General features: G+C 38.2%; 1 protein-coding gene across 17 annotated transcripts in view; it reads left to right on the forward strand.

Moving 5' to 3' along the window:
* The window catches only part of PARP11 (poly(ADP-ribose) polymerase family member 11), a 42,408-nt gene that overhangs the window by 7,766 nt on the left and 13,762 nt on the right, over nucleotides 1-20,880 (forward strand). For 3 of the 17 annotated variants that reach the window (XM_082737978.1, XM_082737976.1, XM_082737979.1), the window contains exons 2-5: nucleotides 14,063-14,369; nucleotides 15,913-16,041; nucleotides 16,859-16,979; nucleotides 19,603-19,678. In XM_082737978.1, the coding sequence (XP_082594104.1) occupies nucleotides 15,916-16,041; nucleotides 16,859-16,979; nucleotides 19,603-19,678 (323 nt within the window). In that variant the 5' untranslated portion in view covers nucleotides 14,063-14,369; nucleotides 15,913-15,915. The remainder of the gene's footprint in view (nucleotides 1-14,062; nucleotides 14,370-15,912; nucleotides 16,042-16,858; nucleotides 16,980-19,602; nucleotides 19,679-20,880) is intronic. The other 14 variants (XM_082737980.1, XM_082737977.1, XM_082737967.1 and 11 more) reach the window with 9 other exon arrangements.

A 20,880-nucleotide genomic window follows, 5' to 3' on the forward strand; every position in this document is an offset into this window, starting at 1 on the left:
TAATTATAGATTGTCAAGATTTGCAACTGGTGTTTGCTGGCTCTGTCAGATGTTTTAGAATGCCAAGATCAAACACATATTGAGAATGTATGAGAAGATTTCTCCCTGAAGACTATTCCTAGTGTTCAATAAGTTGCCAAATTGACACACTTAAAAGATTAAGTAACTGTAGGAGCAAATGTTTCAACCAGCCTGAACATTTGGAAGATAGGAGCAAATATATTCTTAGTCATTCTTTGATTACTTCAGTCTCTGGAAAGTATCTGTTCATGTTTTGTTGTAACATTTGGATGGGTTCTTTATATATCCACAGTAATAAAATAAGTCTCACTCTCTGATGAGTGAAGAAAGCCATCAGATTCTGGGAAGGAATCACACCCTAGCAATCGAACCATTTGTAGCATAGTTTCGTGACTGGAAAATCTGGTTATTTCGTTCTCCTCCTCACTAAAAATTGGGAGTTTTGGCCTTGAAATAGTAGATTTAGGTTATTTCAGATCCTGAGTATATTTTAGCTATATACTTAAGCAGGCCTCTGGAAATCAAGAATGGTTATTAGTGTTATCAGCATCATAAAGAAATATTTTTATTCGATCTGTCCTTCTGGAAACTTGTCAGCACTTTCTTTCCTTGACACTCAAGTAGACAACGGGTGATTTTGCAAACACTGCCATGTCTTTCCACACATTTGAGAACACATACTGAGTTGTTGAGATTTGCTGATACTTAATTTTCATTATTTCCATCAGCACTCAGTTACAATCAGGAGACATACTGTTTACTTGTAATTGTTCCAGGTGTTTAAAACGCCTTTTGTTGATGCAGCAACACCTTCTCTTGCTGTTTGTGTAGCTTGTGGTCTGTCAGTTTTGAGTGGGTTGCCCCTTTTCCAGCCCATGTCACAGCTCACAGAAGCATCATCATCTAAATGAAAACTGGCTTCCCTTGTGGTGTGAGTTTTCACTTATATGCAGAACAAAAATTTGTTGAGTACTTCTGCCTCCTTACAGAGTATATATGCTATAAAAACTGATTTATGTTTCTCCACAAGTAGTTAACTTTTAAAACCAAGTAAATGCTGAAACATTCATGTGGCAATTTTATCATAACATGCCATTGATAATATGTGACTTCCAATTGAGTCATTTAATAAAGAAATGTTGTCAGTAGCTTGTTTTTTTCCGCCCCACAATTAAGTTGGGCATTAAATTTGGACTGACAGTTTCTCAGAGATATCAAGATCTTTACCTGTTTTAGCTGAGGAGTGCCTCTTTAGTTAATAATCAACAAAGTGAATTGATTTGAGGCTTTGTTTGAAAATGATGTGAAAGTTTTCTTGGTTTTACACTGCCATATTTGCTGAACACTAGCTGATATGAACTGATCAGCACAGACTGAACATAATGACATAGTGAGCTGGTAACTTTAAAGAAATTAAAGTTTTCATAAAAATCATTATTTCTCTTACATTTCAACTTTACAAGATAGATCTGAACATTAATTTCCCCTTGAAAATGCCTGTGAACTCTACATCATAATTCTTGAGGACCATGTTTCAAAGAATCTGCAAAAGACAAGAAAAGGGGCCAGGAATGAGCCCACAGAACTGAAAAGTTACAGGCTGCATAGACATTAAGGTACAAAGGAAATCAAGAACTTGTGGCCAAAAATCCAAGACAGTCTAGAGAGTATCATTTCATGGAAATCAAGAAAAGAGTAATATAGGACAAAGGGTAAACTGTGGAATGTTACTGAGCAGTCAAGTAAGATGAGGACTGATAAAAGAGCATAGGATTTAGCAACATGGAAGCTCATTGGAAGTCCTAGCAAGTGCTGTTTCTTGTTTGTTTGCTTGTTTGTGATGATGTTGGGAGATATTGGGTCAGAAGCTAGAAAAAGTAAATTAGGGTGGGTTTTAGAGTGAATGGGAAGTAAGGCAAGGAAAATTGTGTATATAGACAGAGAGTTATAGTTAATCCACTAACAGAGATAAAATGAAATCCTAAAAGTATTTGATCTAAAAGAAGATTGAAAAGGGTAGCAAAGAACAGATGGAACAAAAGCAAATAAGAGATGATAAATTTAAACCTAACCATATCAATAATCATACCAAAGTAAATGCTGTAGACATGTCAGTTGGAACACAGATTGCCAGATTAGAGTAAAAAGTAAAACCTGATTCTAAGTTGTCTATAAGAAACACACTTTGAATATAAAGACACAAATAGGATAAAACTAAATGGAAGGGGAACTATGGCACTGACGGCAGAAAAGAAAGCTTGAGTGGTATATTAGATTTCAGAAATAATGATATTATCAGGGATAAAGAATGTCATTTCCTATGATAAAGAGTTTGGTTAATCATAAACATTTATATACATGATTATAATAGAGCTTCAAAATACATGAAGCAAAACTAATGGAACTGTAAGGGGAAATAGACAAATCCCATTATGGTTGGAGATTTTAATACTCCTCTCTAAATAATTGCTAGAATAAGTAGGTACACATGAGCAAGGATACAGAGGACTCAAACAATACTATCAACCAACTTGACCTAATTCACATTTATAGAACATTACACTTAACAATAGGTGAATACACATTTTTCCCCCAACTACATGGGGGACATTTTACATGATAGACCATATTCTAGACTGTAAAACAAGTCTTAGTACATTTAAAAGAATTCAAGTCATGTACAGTATGTTATCTGATCAAAATGGAATTAAATTAGAATTCAGTAAAAGAAAGACCTGTAAAAACTGCAAGCATTTGGTAAGCAAGTACCACTTCAACCCATTAGTGGAAGAGATAGAAAATGTGAAGACAATGTATCAAATTTGTGATATGCTGCTATAACAGTACTTAGAGGGAAATTTAGGGCTACTTTGATCCCTATATTGGAAATGAAATGTCACAAATTAGTGATTATAGCTTCCTCCTTAAGAAACTAGAAAAAAAGGAGCAAATTAAATTCAAGCAGGGGCAAGGAAATAAAATTTAAAATCACTGAAATGAAAACCGAGAAACTGATGAAAGCAGAAGCTGTTTTTCTTTTCCTTTCTTTCCTGTTTTTTTTTTTTTTAAACATCCATAGGATTGATAAACCTCTAACCAGACAAATCAGGAGAAAAAGAATACAAATAATCAATATTGACAATGAGAGAAGTAATATCACTACAGATATTAAAGGGTGATAAGAGAATGTTATAAACAATTTAATGTCAGTACCACTTAGATGAAATGGGTATATTCTAAGACACAGACTACCAAAATTCCCTCAAGAAGAAATAACATGAATAATCCCAACTCTATTGAAGAGTTTTCATATATGGAAAAGGGTTATTACCCACAAAACTCCAGGTATAGATGATTTCCCTGTAAATTCTATCAAATATTTAAGGAAGAAACAATACTAGTTCTGCACAAGCTTTCAGAAAATTGAAGAGAAGTTTTTACTTCACAAATCATATTATGAAGCCATCATTACCCTGTTACCAAAACCAGTCAAAAGACATTACAAGAAACAATAGACCAATATTTCTTTCCTAATGAATATAGATATACACAAGTAGGCAGAGAGGCAGGCAGGGAGAGAGGGGTAAGCATGCTCCCCACTGAGCAGAGAGCCCAATGCAGGGCTCGGTCCCAGGACCCTGAGATCATGACCTGAGCTGAAGGCAGAAGCTTAACCCACTGAACCACCCAGGCACATAGATACATACATTTTAAGCAAAATTTTAGCAAATTGAGTCTAACATATAAGAAGGTTAATTCATAATTACCAGATGATGTTTATCCTAAAAATGCAAGGTTGGTTTAATATTTGAAGAGCAATCAATGTAATTCACCATATAAACAAACTAAAATGAAAAACCCTATGATCATTTCAATGTATGCAGGAAAGCATTTGACAAAATTCAGTATCCCTGATAAAAACTCTCAGCAACCTACGAATAGAAGGAAACTTGCTCAGCCTGATAAGGGGTATGCAGAAAATAGCAAACTCAGTAGACCTAGGGTACTCAAATCATGTACCATCTCAAAAAAGGCCTTTTTCAATAACTGTCCTTTCCCTAGCTCCAGAGAAGCAAGCTCTTAGAATAGTTTGCCTAATGAATGTATCTGCATGCCTGAGATCTTGAGCTATGCTATACCAGTTTCCCCAGATAATTTACACTGGCAGTGTGATTTATGGTTAACACCTGCTTTCTCTCTGGAGGTCTGGAATGTCAGCAGCTGAGGTCAGTCATGTAGGGTAACTGTCATATACTTATATGACTAACTCCTAGTGAAAACCCTGGACACCTAGGTTCAGGTGAGCATCCCTGCTTGGCAACATTTTGAAGTGGTCACATATGGTTTCTAGGAGTATTGTTTCCTGTGTGACTCCACTGGGAGGGAATGCTTGGAAGCTTATACATGGTTTCCTCTGGATGTCACTCTATGCGCTTTTTCCCCTTTGCTTATTTCATTGTGTATATTTTTACTATAATAAACTGTAACCATGAGTAGAACAATTTCTGAGTCCTGTGAGTCTTTCTCCTATGAGCCTGAGGTTATGTGGACCCCTGATAGAAGGGGCATCTACAAAATACCTATATCTAATATCAAACTTGAGAATGAAAGAGTGAATACTTTCTCACTAAGATCAGGAACAAATGAAAAAAAAAAAAAGATCAGGAACAAATGATGCCCATTCTTTATTTGACATTGTACTTGAGATGATAATCAGTGCAATAAGGCAAGAAAAAGAAGGCATGGAAAAGAAATAACAGGCATCTATATGCTAGAAGTGAGTCTATATTTATCTATATATAAAATGCCTACTTAGAAAATCTGGAGTGTCCAAAAATCTAGAACATACAAGAGAGTTTAGTAAGGTTGCCAAATACAGGATACGTGTACAAAAAATAATGTATCTCTAAATACAAGCAACATTCAATCAGAAAGTGAAATTTAAATGCAGTTCTATTTACAGTAATATCAAAAATATGGACTACTTGGACATGAATCTTACATAAATGACGTGCAAGATCTATACATTGAAAACTATAAAACATTACTGAAAAATGTTAAGACCTAAATAAGTCAGGAGATACACCTCATTCATGGGTTGGAATACTCAATATTGTTGAGATGGCAATGATCTAGATCACCATGCCATCCCAATTAAAATTGAAAGGACCAAATAGCCAAGCAGTTTTGAAAAAGAACAAATTTGGAGCACTAACACTACCTGATTTAAAGATTCAGTGTGAAACTACAGTCATCAAAACAGTGTAGGATTGGCAGCAAGATAGAGAAAATGATTATCAGAACAGAACAGAGACCAGGAATAGACCCACAAACATAGGCAACTGATTTTTTTTCTTTTTTTTTTTAAATGAAAGGACAGTTACCCAATGAGTTCAGATGTTGTTTAAACCCTTTTTGCCAGTGAGGCTACCATCCTGTGATGATCCATCCATGTGCAGTTTAGGAAATGTTGCCAAGTCTGTCCCATGACCTGCTCTGATCATTCCTTTGTGGATACTACCTGGTGCTTGTACACAGCCTTCCTGACTTTCATGGTTCATTGTAATTCCAGGAGGGCTTTTCTTGGTTATTCCTGGTTCTCTGTATTAAATTTCTGTATTCTCTACCATTTGGCTTGTATTAGGGCTTTGGGCTTCTTAGTTGTTTTTCCTTGAGATTCTATATTTTTTTTCCCCAATAGTGTTCTTAGGTATGAAGTTCTCTACTTTCTGTTCCAAATAAAGTCAGTCCCTTCAGACAGAGATGTGGAGCTCTTTGTCCTTATGGTAAGACTTTTCCTTCAGTAGAATTCTTGTACTGCTACACCTGAGTTTGAGGGTGGGAGTTGACTTTTCCCAAAGTGATATCTGGATTTTGGATAGAATGGTTATTGGCATCCCTGGTCTTCTTGAATTCCTCCTGTTGGTATGGAACTTCTATCTTACAAGCAAACTAGGTTGATAGCAATCAGGACTCAGAATTCTTAACCTACTGGGCCTGGAGTAGAATTTCCACCAAATAAACTGGGACCGGGTGGAGGAGCCAAGAGGTCAGTCTCCTCTGTTGCCTGCTCAGAATAGACCTATACCTTTAGGCTGAACAAGATGAGAAACACTAGCAACCTTCCCCTTCAAGGATGAAACTAGCCCAGGACTAGGAGGTGGAGGGAAAGGGAGCCCCTGTCTACACATGATTGAGATAGATCTTCTGTAACATAACTTTGGTGGACTATATATCTTAGTCAAATGCCACAGACTCTTGCCTGTTCTGAGATTTAGTAGATTTTCTTGATTAAATGTTTGTCCATTTGCTGATGCCCTTAGGACAATTTCTAGAGACTATATATATATATATATATACATATACATATATATTTAATGATGATTGATGATAATTTTGATAATGTTTTTTAAAATAATGTTCACCAATTAGAATGTGGTTTGGTGGGGAGAAGGTCCACTGAGCTCCTTACTCTGTCATTCCAAAAGTTCCTCCCTATTTTTAATATTTTAATAGCAGGCTTTAGATCTTCTTTCTATAGAGAAAAGGAAGTTTTCATTACCAAATGTGATTTTTCTCAAGGTATTAGTTTATGCTAACGTATTTTGTTAACTATAATAAACTTATGAGAAAGCTTTTAACCAGTCTGGAAGATGACATTATTTTTCTTGTATACACTGGGATTTTGACTTTAAACTCATTTTCCACATAGGCTTTCTATTTGATGATCCAGGTTGACTGTTCCCAGGCCCCAAAAATACTGTCTTTGGAATAGGCAGCATTATAGATGGATTCCACCAGCATACCCACTGCACTTGAAAATTTACAAAATGCTTTTTCACTTTATACTACCTTTTTTCTTCATAACCTGGTATGCAGGAAGTATCAGTTCTGTCAATTAAAAACTGAAAATTGGCATGGTGGCTACACTAATTCAGCTAGCATGTATTAATTATCTATTCTATGATAGACAACTTACACACATTCCTTTTATTGCCTATGAATGTGTTCTAATCTAGATCCATTGCATTTTAAAGTTACTAATTTAAACTTGATTTACTCTTTGAGCCTTATTATACAGAATTACCCTTCCTCTTACGAACTAAGTCTTTGGAAAGAGCCACAGTATATATAAAGCAAAACAACCAAAGTAAGCTTTGGCAACAGGAGAGAAGGTGCAACTATCTGTATATGAAAATGAGGCCATGGGGGTTGGCAGCTTAATGAAGAAGTGACACTCAAGAATCCTTGGGTGTTTCTTTAATCTTCTTTGTACTGCTAACTCTATGATTATGTTTTTTGTTTTGTTTTATTTCAAGTTTTTAATTGAATTATAGTTAGTTAACATCTAGTGTAATATTAATTTCAAGAGTAAAATTTAGTGATTCATCACTTACATGTAATACCCAGTGCTCATCGCAACAAGTGCCCTCCTTAATACTCATCATCCATTTAGTCCATCTCCCTACCCACCTCCCCTCCAGCAACCCTCAGTTTGTTCTCTATAGTTAAGAGTCTGTTCTATGATTTGCCTCTCTCTCTCTTTTTTCGCCTATGTTGATCTGTTTTGTTTCTTAAATTCCACATCTGAGTGAAATTACATGGTATTTGTCTTTCTCTGACTGAAATATTTTGCTTAGCATAGTTCACTCTACCTCCATCCTCATCATTGCAGATGACAAGATTTCATTCTTTTTATGGCTGAATAATACTCCATTGTGCATATCATATATGTGTGTGTGTGTATTATTTTTAACTTTTTAAGGAACCTCCATACTGTTCTTCAGAGTGGCTGTACCTGTTTGCATTCAACAGTGTGAGAGTTTTCCCCTTTATTCATATCCTCATCAATGTCTGTGTTTCCTGTGTTGTTAATTTTAGCCATTCTGACATTCATGGTTTTGATTTGTATTTCCTTGATGATGAGTGATGTTGAGCATCTTTTCATGTATCTATTAGCCATGTGAATGTCTTTGGGAAAATGTCTATTCCTGTCTTCTGCCATTTCTTAACTCAATTATTTGTTTTTTGGGGGTGTTGAGTTTGATAACTTCTTTATAGATTTTGGATACTAACCCTTTATCAGGTATTATCTTTTCCCATTCCATAGGTTGCCTTTTAGTTTTGTTGATTGTTTCTTTTGCTGTGCAGAAGATGTTTACCTTGATGAAGTCCCAATGGTTCATTTTTTCTTTTGTTTCCCTTGCCTCTAAGAACATGTCTAGTTGAATTTATTTGTGTATATGGTGTAAGAAAGTGGTCCATTTTCATTCTTCTGCATGTGGCTGTCAAGTTTTCCAAAATCATTTGTTGAAGAGACTTTGTATTTTTTTCCATTAGATATTCTTTCTTGCTTTGTCAAAGATTAGTTGACCATAGAGTTGAAGGTCTGTTTCTGGGTTTTCTATTCTGTTCCATTGATCTATGTTTTTGTGCCAGTGCCATACTATCTTTGATGACTACAGTTTTGTAATATAACTTGAAGTCCCGAATTGTAATGCCTCCAGCTTTGCTTTTTCTTTCTCAAGATAGCTATGGCTGTTCGGAGTCTTTGTGGTTCCATGCAAGTTGTTTGTTCTGGCTCTATGAAAACTACTGGTGGTATTTTGATAGGGATTGCATTAAATGTGTAGATTGCTTTGAGTAGTATAAATATTTTAGCAGTGTATTTGTTCTTCCCGTCCATGAGCATGGAATGTTCTTCCATTTCTTTGTGTTATCTTCAATGCCTTTTAATAAGCATTCTATAGTTTTCACAGTACAGATCTTTCACCCCTTTGGTTTGATTTATTCCTAGGTATCTTATGGTATTTGGTTCAGTAAATGGGATTAATTCCTTGATTCCTTTTTCTGCTGCTTCATTATTGATGTATAAAAATATAACAGATTTCTGTACATTGATTTTGTGTCCTGAAACTTTACCGAATTCATGTATTAGTTCTAGCAACGTTTTGTTGGGGTCTTTTGGGTTTTCTACATAGAGTATTATGTCATCTGTGAATAGTGAAAATTTGACTTCTTCCTTGCTGATTTGGATGCCTTTTATTTCTTTTTGATGTCTGATTGCTGAGCCTAGGACTTCTAGTACCATGTTAAGCTAACAGTGTTGAGAGTGAACATCCCTGTCTTATTTCTGACCATAGAGAAAAAGTTCTCAGTTTTTCCCCATTGATGATATTAGCTGTGGGTCCTTCATGTATGGCCTTTATGGTATCGAAGTATGTTCCCTCTATCCTTGCTTTGTTGAGGGTTTTTATTGAGAACAGATGCTGTACTTTGTCAGATGCTTTATCTGCATCTATTGAAAGGATCATAATGTTCCTAACATTTATTTTATTAATGTGGTGTATCACATTGACTGATTTGTGGATATTGAACCATACTTGTGGCCCAGGAATAAATCCTACTTCATTATGGTTAATAATTCTTTTAATATACTGTTGGATTTGATTTTCTAGTGTTGGTTAACCCTTGAGAAATTCATATCCATGGTCATCAAGGACATTGGCTGGTAATTCTCTTTTTTTAGTTCCATTCCAAAACCCTATGTCTTCATCTGGTTTTGGAATCAAGATAATGCTGGCCTCATAGACTGAGTTCGGAAGTTTCCCTTCCATTTCTGTTTTTTGGAACAGTTTGAGAAGAATAGGTATTAACTCAAGTGTTTGGTAGAATTCCCCGGAGAGCCATCTGGCCCTAGACTTTTCTTTCTTGGGAACTTTTTGATTAATGATCCAATATCTTTGCTAGTTAGTGGTCTGTTCAAATTTTCTATTTCTTTCTGTTTCAGTTTTGGTAGTTAGTAAGTTTCTAGGAATTTATCCATTTTTTCCAGATTACCAAGTGTGTTTTTTTCATAATATTCTCTTATTATCATTTACATTTCTGTGGTATTGGTTGTGATCTCTCTTCTCATTCATGATTTTATTTATTTGGGTCCTTTCTCTTTTCCTTTTGATAAGTCTGCTAGGAGTATATCAATTTCATTGATTCTTTCAAAGAACAAGCCCCTCGTCTCATTGATCTATACAGCTGTTTTTTTTTGTTTGTTTCTATATTGTTTATTTCTGCTCTAATCTTTATTATTTCCCTTCTTCTGGCTTTAAGCTTTATATGCTGTTCCTTTTCTAGCTCCTTTGAATATAAGGTTATGTTGTGTATTTGAGACTTTTCCTGCTTCTTGAGAAAGGCCTGTATTTCTATGTACTTTACCCTTATGACCACTTTTGCCATATCCCAAAGGTTTTGGACTGTTGCGTTCTCATTTTCAATTGTTTCCAGGTATTTTTAAATTACTTCTTTAATTACCTGGTTGACCCACTCATTTTTTAGTAGCATGTTGTTCCATGTAGCATGTATTTCTGTGTATTTTTGGTCGTTCCAAATTTTTTCTTGCCGTTGACTTCAAGTTTTATAGCATTGTGGTCAGAAAATAAACATGGTATGATCTCAATCTTTTTTTGTGGGGGGGGGGAGACTGTATTTATTTGACAGAGAGAGAGATCACAAGTAGGCAGAGAGGCAGGCAGAGAGAGGGGGGAGAAAGCAGGCTCCCTGCTGAGCAGAAATCCCGATGCGATGCGGGGCTCAATCCCAGGACCCTGAGATCATGACCTGAGCTGAAGGCAGAGGCTTAACCCACTGAGCCACCCAGGCGTCCCCACCCTATGCCTTTTTTTTGGAGCAGTCCCTTTACTTTCAATTTAGTACCATTGTGTTACCTGTAAAGTTGTTGTTTCTGGTGATGTTCTCTTTTTTTGGAGCAGTCCCTTTACTTTCAATTTAGTACCATTGTGTTACCTGTAAAGTTGTTGTTTCTGGTGATGTTCTCTGTTTCTTTCTAGTCTGTTGCTTTTGGTCCCCACCCTCCCCCCTACCTCAAAGAGTGTTCTTTAATATTTCTTGCAGGGCTGCTTTAGTGGTCACAGATTCCTTTAATTTTTGTTTGTCTGAGAAATTCTATCTCTCCTTTTCTGAATGACAGCCTTGCTGGATAGAGTATTCTTAGCTGCATATTTTTCCCACTGAGAACGTTGAATATGTCATGCCACTCTTTTATGCCCTGCCAAGTGTAGAGAGGTCTGTAGCTAACTTCATTTGTTTACCTTTGTAAGTTAGAGATTTCTTTTCTCTTGATGGTTTTAGGATTTTTTTCCTTATTTCTATATTTTGCAAGTTTTACGGTATGCCTTGGTGTTGGCCTGTTTTTGTTGATTTTGATGGGAATTCTCTGTGCCTCCTGGATTTGTAAGTCCATTTTCTTCCCCAGATTAGGGAAGTTTTTGGCTATAATTTGCTCAAATAAAACTTCTGTCCCCTTTTCTCTCTCTTCTTCTATGAGTCCTGTGATAAAATGTTACTATGCTTTATAGAATTATTGAGTTCCCTAAGTCTACATTTATGATCCAATATTTATCTTTCCCTCTTCTTTTCAGCTTCATTATTTTCCATAATTTTATCTTCTATATCACTTATTCATTCCTCTGCTTCTTCCATCCTTGTGGTCATTACATCCAGTCAGTTTCTCATCTCAGTTGTAGCATTTTTATTTATTTACTTTTTTTAATTTTGGCCTAACTAGTTTTTAGGTCTTTTATCTCTGCAGTAAGGGACTCCCTGGTGTCTTCTGTGCCTTTCTCAAGGCCAGCTAGTATCCTTATGATTATTGTTTTAAATTCTGGATCAGGCATATTACTTATGTCTGTTTTAATTAGATCACTGACCATGACTGGCCATGTTCTTTCTTTTGAGATGAATTCCTCCATCTTGGCATTTTGTCTAGGTCTCTGTCTTCTTCTGTGTGTCCGGAAAGCCTGTTATGTTTCCTGTTTCTGAGAGTAATAGCTTTATGGAGAAGAAATCGCATAGTGTCCAGGGCCTGGTGCTTCAGGGAGTGTCTGGTGTGTGCTGCATTCAGTCTGCTGCTGTATTTTGGCTGTTCTATCCTTCAGGCCAGTTGTCTGCAGAGGCTCTCCTTGCCTGCAGTGGACAGTGTTTGGACCTTGTCAGAGTATGGCAAGTTTTAACTAGGCATGCTCTGGTCTGCTCGTTAAAAGAAGCCAGATCCTATTCCTTCCAGAGCTGGAACTTTGCAGTGCTCAATGGTCAGGAGACTTGGTGGCTGTGGGAATTTCTCCTAGTCTTCCTGGGGACTAGCCCACTGCTCTGGCTTGCAAGCACACTTGCCCTAGTAAAGAAGTACCTGCAGAGTGCAGGGGAACAGGGCTTGGTGTAGGCAGTTTAGGCTGTCACTGTTGGTGCTGTGCTGCTTACCAAGGTTAGTTTATGAGTAGGGGTGGGAAAGGGAAATTGTACCAGTCCTCTTCCTTGTTCTGGGAGAGGGGAATTTGTACCTACAGCTGTCTGGAAAGCCCTCCCAGAAGAACCTACAGTCTCTCCTCCTGTGTCCCAGGTGTCCCTCACATACCCGCCTTCACCCTGTTGTGTCTGATCCATCTGCCCACGTGGCTGCACAGTGCACCTGTCTGTATCTTAGGGATGCCAACTGATTTTTAAAACTCCAAACTTTAGGGATCCGGTGTGACACAGACCTATGTTGGTCCTCTGGGGGAGGGTCTTGCCACACTGTCACTGGTGCTGGCTTGTCCCAGAAGGGCAGTTGCATGAATGCTCAGGAGCTTGGAGTTTAGAGTAAAGTGCAGCAAAAAGCCAGGGTCCAGATTAGCTGCCCTCAGCAGGTGTCTGTGCCCCTATGCTAAAAGGACAGTGTAACGGTGCCTGCCAGCTCTTTTGTCCCCCGCAGGGCAATGTCACCTCTCCCAGATTCACTCCAAGAAGGGGGAACCATCTCTTCCAGTGCATCGTAGGGGATCCTCAGATCATGTTTGCTCTCAGGCCTCTACCCTCCTCCACAGGAGTACCACAGTACCTGCTGGGTTCCATGATGTCCATGGCGAGGACTTCTAAACCTCCAGTCTTTGGGCCCTGCTAGTTATAAAAACTCAAAATAATCAGCTTTCTCATTTTCCCAGTCGGTGGTTTTGGGGAAGTGTTTTCCTTGTGCAGTTCCCTGTGTGCTCTCTTTCTCACCTCTCTCTGTGACTAGGGCTCTCTCCCCACTGCAGCACCCATGATCTGTTTCTCCCCCAGATTATGTCTCCACACTTCTTACCCTCCACAGTGTGTCCTCTTTTTTTAAATTTTTTTAAGATTTTATTCATTCATTTGACAGAGAGAGAGATCACAAGTAGGCAGAGAGGCAGGCGGAGAAAGGGGGCAGCAGGCTCACTGCTGAGCAGAGAGCCCGATGCGGGGCTTGATCCCAGGACCCTGAGATCATGACCTGAGCCGAAGGCAGAGGCTTAACCCACTGAGCCACCCAGGTGCCCCCAGAGTGTGTCCTCTTCTCTCCCTGTAGTATGCGGTTTGTTCTGTCAGTTCTCAGACTGATTTCTTCGGTGTTCAGAATGATTTGATATTTATCAAGATGTGTTCAAGGGAGGAGATCAACCTGGGGTCCTTCTACTACTCTGCCATTTTAACTCACTGGCTGACTCTATGATTGTAGATGAAATTATTGCATTTTTTCTGCTTCGTTTTCCCCCTAACTTTAATTGGAGGATAGTGACTTCTCCTGCACATTGGGCTATGGAAGACAAAAAGTTTTATAGAATTTGAAATGTTTCAGAAATGTTCTATATGGGGCACTTTTCTATAGTACTGCCTTCTCCAAAATAGTGATAAATATGAGTCTGTTCTAGGTCCAACCCAAAGCTATTTATGACAGGAAGTTCTGGAAGGACTTTGGTAAAATACTTATACTTGTAACCTGGCTTAAATTGTGATCTGAGGGACAGTGTGACATAGCAAAGCACACATGATATGTGCATACTGTATAAAGGGTATTTTCTGTTTCCTATTTCTTGTTTTCATTTCCCTTTTCTGGTAGAGAAAAGATAGAACTTATAAGCCAAATGTTTATCTTAACTATTACCTTTAAACTCAACCTTCCACATTTGGGGAGTTATTTCCAGAAGAATAAATAAACTAAGGTTTTTCTTGCTTTCTTTCTTTCTCACAGTAAAATGGCCCAACAGTGTGAACAATATGAACAATAATAGAAGGAAGAGCTGGAGTTGTGAACAGTTAACCTGGACAACTGATCTTAAATTTCAAATTACTGCCTTTATTTTCTGATTAAAAAGTATAAGGCAAATAGTGGGTCCTATACCTGAAGCTCTTCATCCTAGAGTGTTCTATTTTTCATTTCTTAGCCGCCAATCAACTTTAAAACATGAAGGAAAAATCCAGAAAATAATCATAAAGCATTCCTTGGAGAAGTTTCCAAACATGAATAAAATATAACAAGCCCCCTTCATTGAGCTCAGGTACTGTACTTAGCACTTTACTGCATTATCTCACTCATTTCTAACAATGGCCCAGTGAGGAAGGAGTCTTTAATCTCTATTTTGTGAAGAGGAAACTATGTCCTAGATATGGTAATTAGGAACTTGTGCTAGGTTACACAGCTTCTGGATGTGGAAGAAGGATGGACCTTCTGGAGGATGGACCATTTTAAGTAATGAAATTTAAAGCAATTATTTTCTAAATCACCGAAATAGTGTACATTCTTTGTAAAAGGAAAGAAGATGTAAGAAATAAAGGTTTTTAAAAATCACCAGTAACTGTGTGTGTGTGTGTGTGTGTGTGTGTGTGTGTGTAGATAAAGAATAAGTGATAGTGTTGGTTAACCCTGGAGAAGGAAAGTGAGAAGATACTAGAAAGGAAGGGATGGTAAAAAACGTGGTTACATTTATCTAGAATGTTTTGACCTTTTTGCACAGGGACTGTTTTCATGTATCAGTTTTATGCAAATTTAATTTATTTAAAAGCCCTGAAGGAATAAGGAGGACACATTCCAGATAAAGTTAATCATCTTTGACTAACCTCATCACTCCTTTTCTGCTGACCCTCTCTTCATCACAATCTCTACTCAAGAATGTTTATTTTCAAAGATAGTGTGGACACGAGTTACGAGTTACGTGATATAGGGAAGATTGTAGGATTGTTGATAATGAAGCATAAGACAGTATACTGTGGCAGTACATGCACAGACTCAATCCAGACTGCCTGTGTTTGGGTCCTGGCTTCCGTATTGTATGATCTCTCTGTGCTCCAGTTTCCTCATTTATAAATTTGGGATAATAATACCTATCTAACTGGGTTGTCTTGAGTCCTAAATGAGTTACTATCTGTACAGCACTTAGTGCCTGGCACATTGTAAGAGGCAGGTACGTGTTCCTACAATCATTATTGTTATCCTGACACTCAGAAAAAGCTATCATAAATTGTTGTATATCCATCCAGACTATCTGTATGTGTGTACATATACACATATAGACATGTACATACACATGCATTCATGTATGCGGGGATTTTTTATGAGAATTGGATTATACCATTTCTATTTATTGTAACCTTTTTTTGTATTCAACACTATAGATTATAAACATCTTTCCATGCCATAGAATAATGAAAGTTTAAAACAAATCTAAGATGAATTTGGTCTTAACGAGCTGTGATAGCATGGATTCTTTTGATCAAATATGTGGACATATGATAAGACAGAAATTTCTTGGCACTATATTGAAAATCTGGAGTGCTTATAGATACTGACACAGCTTATTTAAATGGTTGAATGGGCATCGATATATCTTACCTGAGAGTATTATTATGTTAAGCAGTGATATTATATTCAGCCTTCATAAATGTTTATCTTCAGAGTCAATCTGCCAGAGAGAATAGTATTTTCAAAGGGTCACTGTGGAAAGGACACTTGGAATATAGTACTTTGTAGGAAGAAAAATGATGTCTAAATAATACATTGGTTATTAAGAAAAGTATTTCTTCTGCTTCTTTCTGGCTTTTCAGGAGATGTTTCACAAAGCGGAAGAATTCTTACCCAAGCGGACGGATAGTGAGATGGATGAGATGGACACGTCGGACACCCAGTGGGGCTGGTTTTACCTGGCAGAGTGTGGGAAGTGGCACATGTTTCAGGTACCTCCTTTCTAGAACCTACCAGAAGGGTTTCCGGTCCACTTAGCGCCACCTGGTTGCCGCACAGTGTGCCAGTGCAGACCCTGAAGGACATCCAGCCTTAAGGACATCAGATAGCTTGACTAAAAGAAAAATGAGAAATCCTTTTCCTTTTCGTTTCCCCAGGTTTTTGTCAGTCACGTATTTAGAAGAAGCAGTGCGCGATCACTGCAGGTACAGAGGGCCAGTGTGACTGAGTTGGGTAGTGTCATTACAGCCGAGCAACTCCAAGTTCCATTTGGTGGGCAAGAAGGGGAAGAGAGCAAGCCCATGTTAAGCACCTTGTGTCTGCCAGGTATTATGTTAGACGCCACAGGTACCTTTTCTTCTTTAGCCTCCCAGCAGCTCCAAAGCCCTGTCTCACAGTCAAAGAGACTGAAACTCAGAAAAGGTCACAGAATCCATCCCGAGTCACATGCAGCTAGTGAATCTGAACCCAAACTCAAAAGCTTATGGTCCTGTTTTACTTCCAAGCCTACTTAAAGATTTCATTTGAGCCAGTGAGGAAGTTGTAATTGTTATAATAATTTGCAAAAGTTGTATCAACTTGGAAAGAGGAATTCGAAGCAGTTGCTAGAGTGTCTTTGCTGGAAATCCTGACACTGTTTTGCACACGCTGGCTTAGCTGTGTTTCTCCCTGTGTGTGGGGACTAGAGCAGGTGACCAGTCACTTCCCCTTGTTGCTCCATTCTCTGTCTCTGTGACCACAGAACCGCCTCTGTGGCCAAGCCATTGATGTGAACAGCTGGTAAATGAAACTTTCTGGTTTGTCTTAAAGCCGGATACCAACATTCAGTGTTCAGTTAGCAGTGAAGATATCGAAAAAAGCTTCAAAACAAACCCTTGTGGCTCCATTTCTTTTACTACTTCCAAATTCAGCTACAAGATAGACTTTGCAGGTATGTTTTTTTCCCTAATAGTTGTGTGTTTTTAGTATATTGATACGGTAAAATCTACAGTTCTGAAGATGAGAATTAGTTGATATATTTGTAAGCAGTGAAGTAAATCCTTTTTGTCATACACAGAAATCTCTCTATAAAAATTCAAGATTTAAAATCTTGAGCAACATGACCTTTTATAAAGGAGTATTTGAGTGCTTATCGATACTAATGTATGTGGAGATTGTCGTATATTTTGAATTTATGTAACACTTCTAAGGAACACGAAACACTTTTTAGCTGTTTTTTTCACCATCAGCCTTTTGACATAGCTGGGAATCTTTTTATTTTAAGGATCAATCTGAGAGGTTAGTAACACTAGCTGGTGATGGTTTGAAGACAAAAGTTCAGCTGAAGGACAGAAAACTATTTCTTTAATGGACATTGCCTTCTACATTTTCTGATTTCATTGTCTCTTTCACAGAATAGCCAGCTAATCTGGAAATCAGTCCCACTTTGGATTTCATCCATGATATATGGGCATGGTTTTAGGTACCCCATGAAAAACCTGTAGAATTCAACTCTTTCAGTTTCAAGCTGGTAGTTTCAGCTGTTGGTTGCATAGAGACATAGAACACCTGGATGGGGAGGATTTTTTTTTTTTTTAAGATTTTATTTTTAAAGTAATCTCTACACCCAGTGTTGGGCTCGAACTCCAAGGTCAAGGGGTCATATGCTTTACTGACTGAACCAGCCAGGCACCCCAGGGAGGCTTTCTTAATAAAGCATATTTTGGCTGCTGCATGGCTCAGTCCTCTAGCTATTGCATCCCAGCTTCTATGAGCAGTATTGTTATGACACAGTTAGTAGGGTGGTGAAGCCTTCAGAAATCACCTTGGAGGAGCTAAGACCCAGAAATGGTGAAAGGGTTTTGTCCAGTAAGAGGTTGATGCAACCAAATCGCTGATGATTATTGTCTCCCCCAAAGCTTGTTTGATTAGCAAGAGTTATATTTTAATATATTCTTACTCCTGGCTAGCCATCACTTTTTTTTATGACGTTAGGCAAATAGATTGCCTTTAAGGGACCCTGATATTTGTCTTTTGGCCTCAGTTGAGACAGAAGGCATCTGTTAGACCTTTTAGACGTCTTGTGTACAAGTGCCTGTTGGAAGCAATATGGAGACACCATGATAATGCACACACCAGGCTGCATGACGAGGATAAAGTTTATCAAAGCATTCGGTAGATAATTCAACAAGCCACATCTTTCTGAAAGAGTAATTTTTAGTAAATGAGATTGTAGGGAGAGCTTTCTCCCAAACAATGCTGTTTATTAAAAAAAAGTCTTTATCAAAGAATAAGAGTCACATATAATCATTCAATTTCACCAACCCTCATATAATGATACTACATCAAAGTTACAGGTATCAGCATTTCACGTGTACTGTTTGTAAAATTAGCCCCAGCCATTCCGCCACAGGCCAACTCAGGGGCTCTAGATAAAAATGGTAAAACAGAAACTCAGAGTGAGCTGCTTTAAGATGACACCACAGGCTTTGCTCCCTGTGCTGAGATGATCTTGCCTTTTCCTCCACAGTGGTGATGCCATTGTAGGCAGAACCTAAGAGAATCTAGAAAGGGAAGAACATACTTTATACCTTATAGCCTTTGCCTGGATGGGCAAACCTCTTTATTTTGGAATGAAATAATGCTAGTTAGATAAGACAGAGGGACTAGCATCTCACATTAAGCTTCAATTCTTAGCTTTGTGGGAACAAAGAAATGGACCTGGTGCTAGTGCCATAGCTAAGGCACAGAAGAAAGAAGGAAATGATACCTTCAGTTAGTTAATTAGACTTTTATCACTAGAATCTTTTTAACAAGTATATATTGCATCTAGCGGGTTTTCTATTTTTTTGGTTTGGGTATACAGTTTAGAGAGAAGGCAAGAAATGTACCAGTTTTTGGAATTCTGTGAATTGCGCAAGTTCTCTGGTGGTAACGTATCTTTTTACTGTTCCCCAAATTTTTGGAGAAATCAAAGTACACTTTCCCCTAATAAACCAACCAAAAGATTTGTTTCTATAATTTCATTCTCTTCCGAGGACTCTTCATTTTCCAAAGTTTGGAATTCTGGCACTGTAGCATCTGCTTATGGGCAGTGGGATACAGAAAGGAGTGGGCCCTGCCTACTGTGCTGCAGGAGCCCAACACCCTGTGTGTGAGCGCAGATCATGCCATGAAGCCCTACTCACTGAGTAGCACTTTTTTTAAAAGAGATTTTATTTATTCATCTGACAGAGAGAGGGAGCACAGGCAGGGGGAGGGGCAGAGGGAGAGGAAGAAGCAGACTCCCCATTGAGCAGGGAGCCTGATGTGGGGCTCGATCCCAGGACCCTGGGACCATGACCTGAGCTGAAGGCAGACACTTAACTGACTGAGCCACCTAGGCTCCTCCTGAATAGCACTTTTATGTCATGGTAAATAGATACGGTGAGATATCCTTGATAGACTGTGTCTGTCAGCTCTTCCCTAAGCCCCAAGGTTCCCCATCGCCAGGTGGTGTGGCTACACATCTTCGTGACTGTTTACAGCACAATATGTTCCTACCACTTACCTAGTATCTTTGTCTTTGTATACAGAAATGAAGCAAATGAATCTCATCACTGGAAAACAGCGCTTAATAAAAAGAGCCCCCTTTTCTATCAGTGCTTTCAGGTATTGTAAAGAGAATAGGAGTAGAAAGAGTGGGCTTTTCTCCTCTTTCTTAGTATTTGACAGAGGAACAAATAGTCTGAAAATGTCTGGGTAGGTTATTTCATGATCTTGATACTGCTCTTTCTGTTACTGAAATTCACAATGGTTGATGAACTAACAATATGATTATTTTCTGTCCTTTTTTCCTTCCCTGTTGTCCTCTTCATTTCCCTGTATATTTTGACATGTTTTCATTTCTTTAGGACAGTTACATAATGCCACATGGTCTCCACTACAGGTCCTTGAAATAGCTTACTGAAGTAGGCTTGAATTAACTTGCAGATACTCTGACAGAACCATCCAGTTATGCGGGCTGTAAATCCTAGGCAGTTGCCCATTTTGTTTCTACCTCCACTTATCCCCACCGGGGGACTCCTGGGAGTGATTTCCAATCTGTCCTGACCAAAGGAGGCCTGCAGGAGGGGCCAGAGCAGCAGGCCAACAGCACGGCTCTCTGCTCCCGGGGCTGGTTGCACATTTTCCTTTTTGCTCTCACTGGCTGCACGCAGCCTGAAAAGAGAGGCAGAGATGCCCAAGAGAATATGTGTTTGTTACTCATGTGAATGAAAGGGAAGGGGAAAATCTTACAGCATACCTCCTATTTTCTGCCCAAGCGAATATTGATATCCCTGCTGTTGAAAGAATATAGAATCAATCAGAAAAAAAAAAAAAATGCTAGCGTGTGAATTAGAGTGGATACATACTCCTTTACTTTTCCTAGGGAGATATTCTGAAAGCATTAGAGAAAGGAAAGAAATGCTTTAAGTTTTTATCTGTTTGTTTCTTAAGACCTTTGGCTTATATTTTAGCATCATGATTTAAATGTTATTTAGGTACTTATAGAATGCATGCCTTAGTACTTCTATGGAATATGGAGAATATATTATTTTCTTACCAGCCACATCATATCTTTATTCTTGAGTATGAGGAATATAATAACGAAATTACTTAGCTTCCGAGAGTATGTAATCTGGGCGAAAAATGAGATATAATCATGGACAATGTTAGTGAAATTGCACGTTATTATTTCTGGTGTACTTTGGTGGGGAGAAGCAGCACACTATGGGGTCGAGCACTTTGTTCTGTCTCAGACTATAGAAGCCAAGAGAGGGAGAGAGTAACCAGAATGGAAGACAATAAGCAAGGTAATGATAGAGGGAGAA

This window comes from Mustela nivalis (genome assembly GCF_964662115.1).
Source record: "Mustela nivalis genome assembly, chromosome: 7".
NCBI lineage: Eukaryota > Metazoa > Chordata > Mammalia > Carnivora > Mustelidae > Mustela > Mustela nivalis.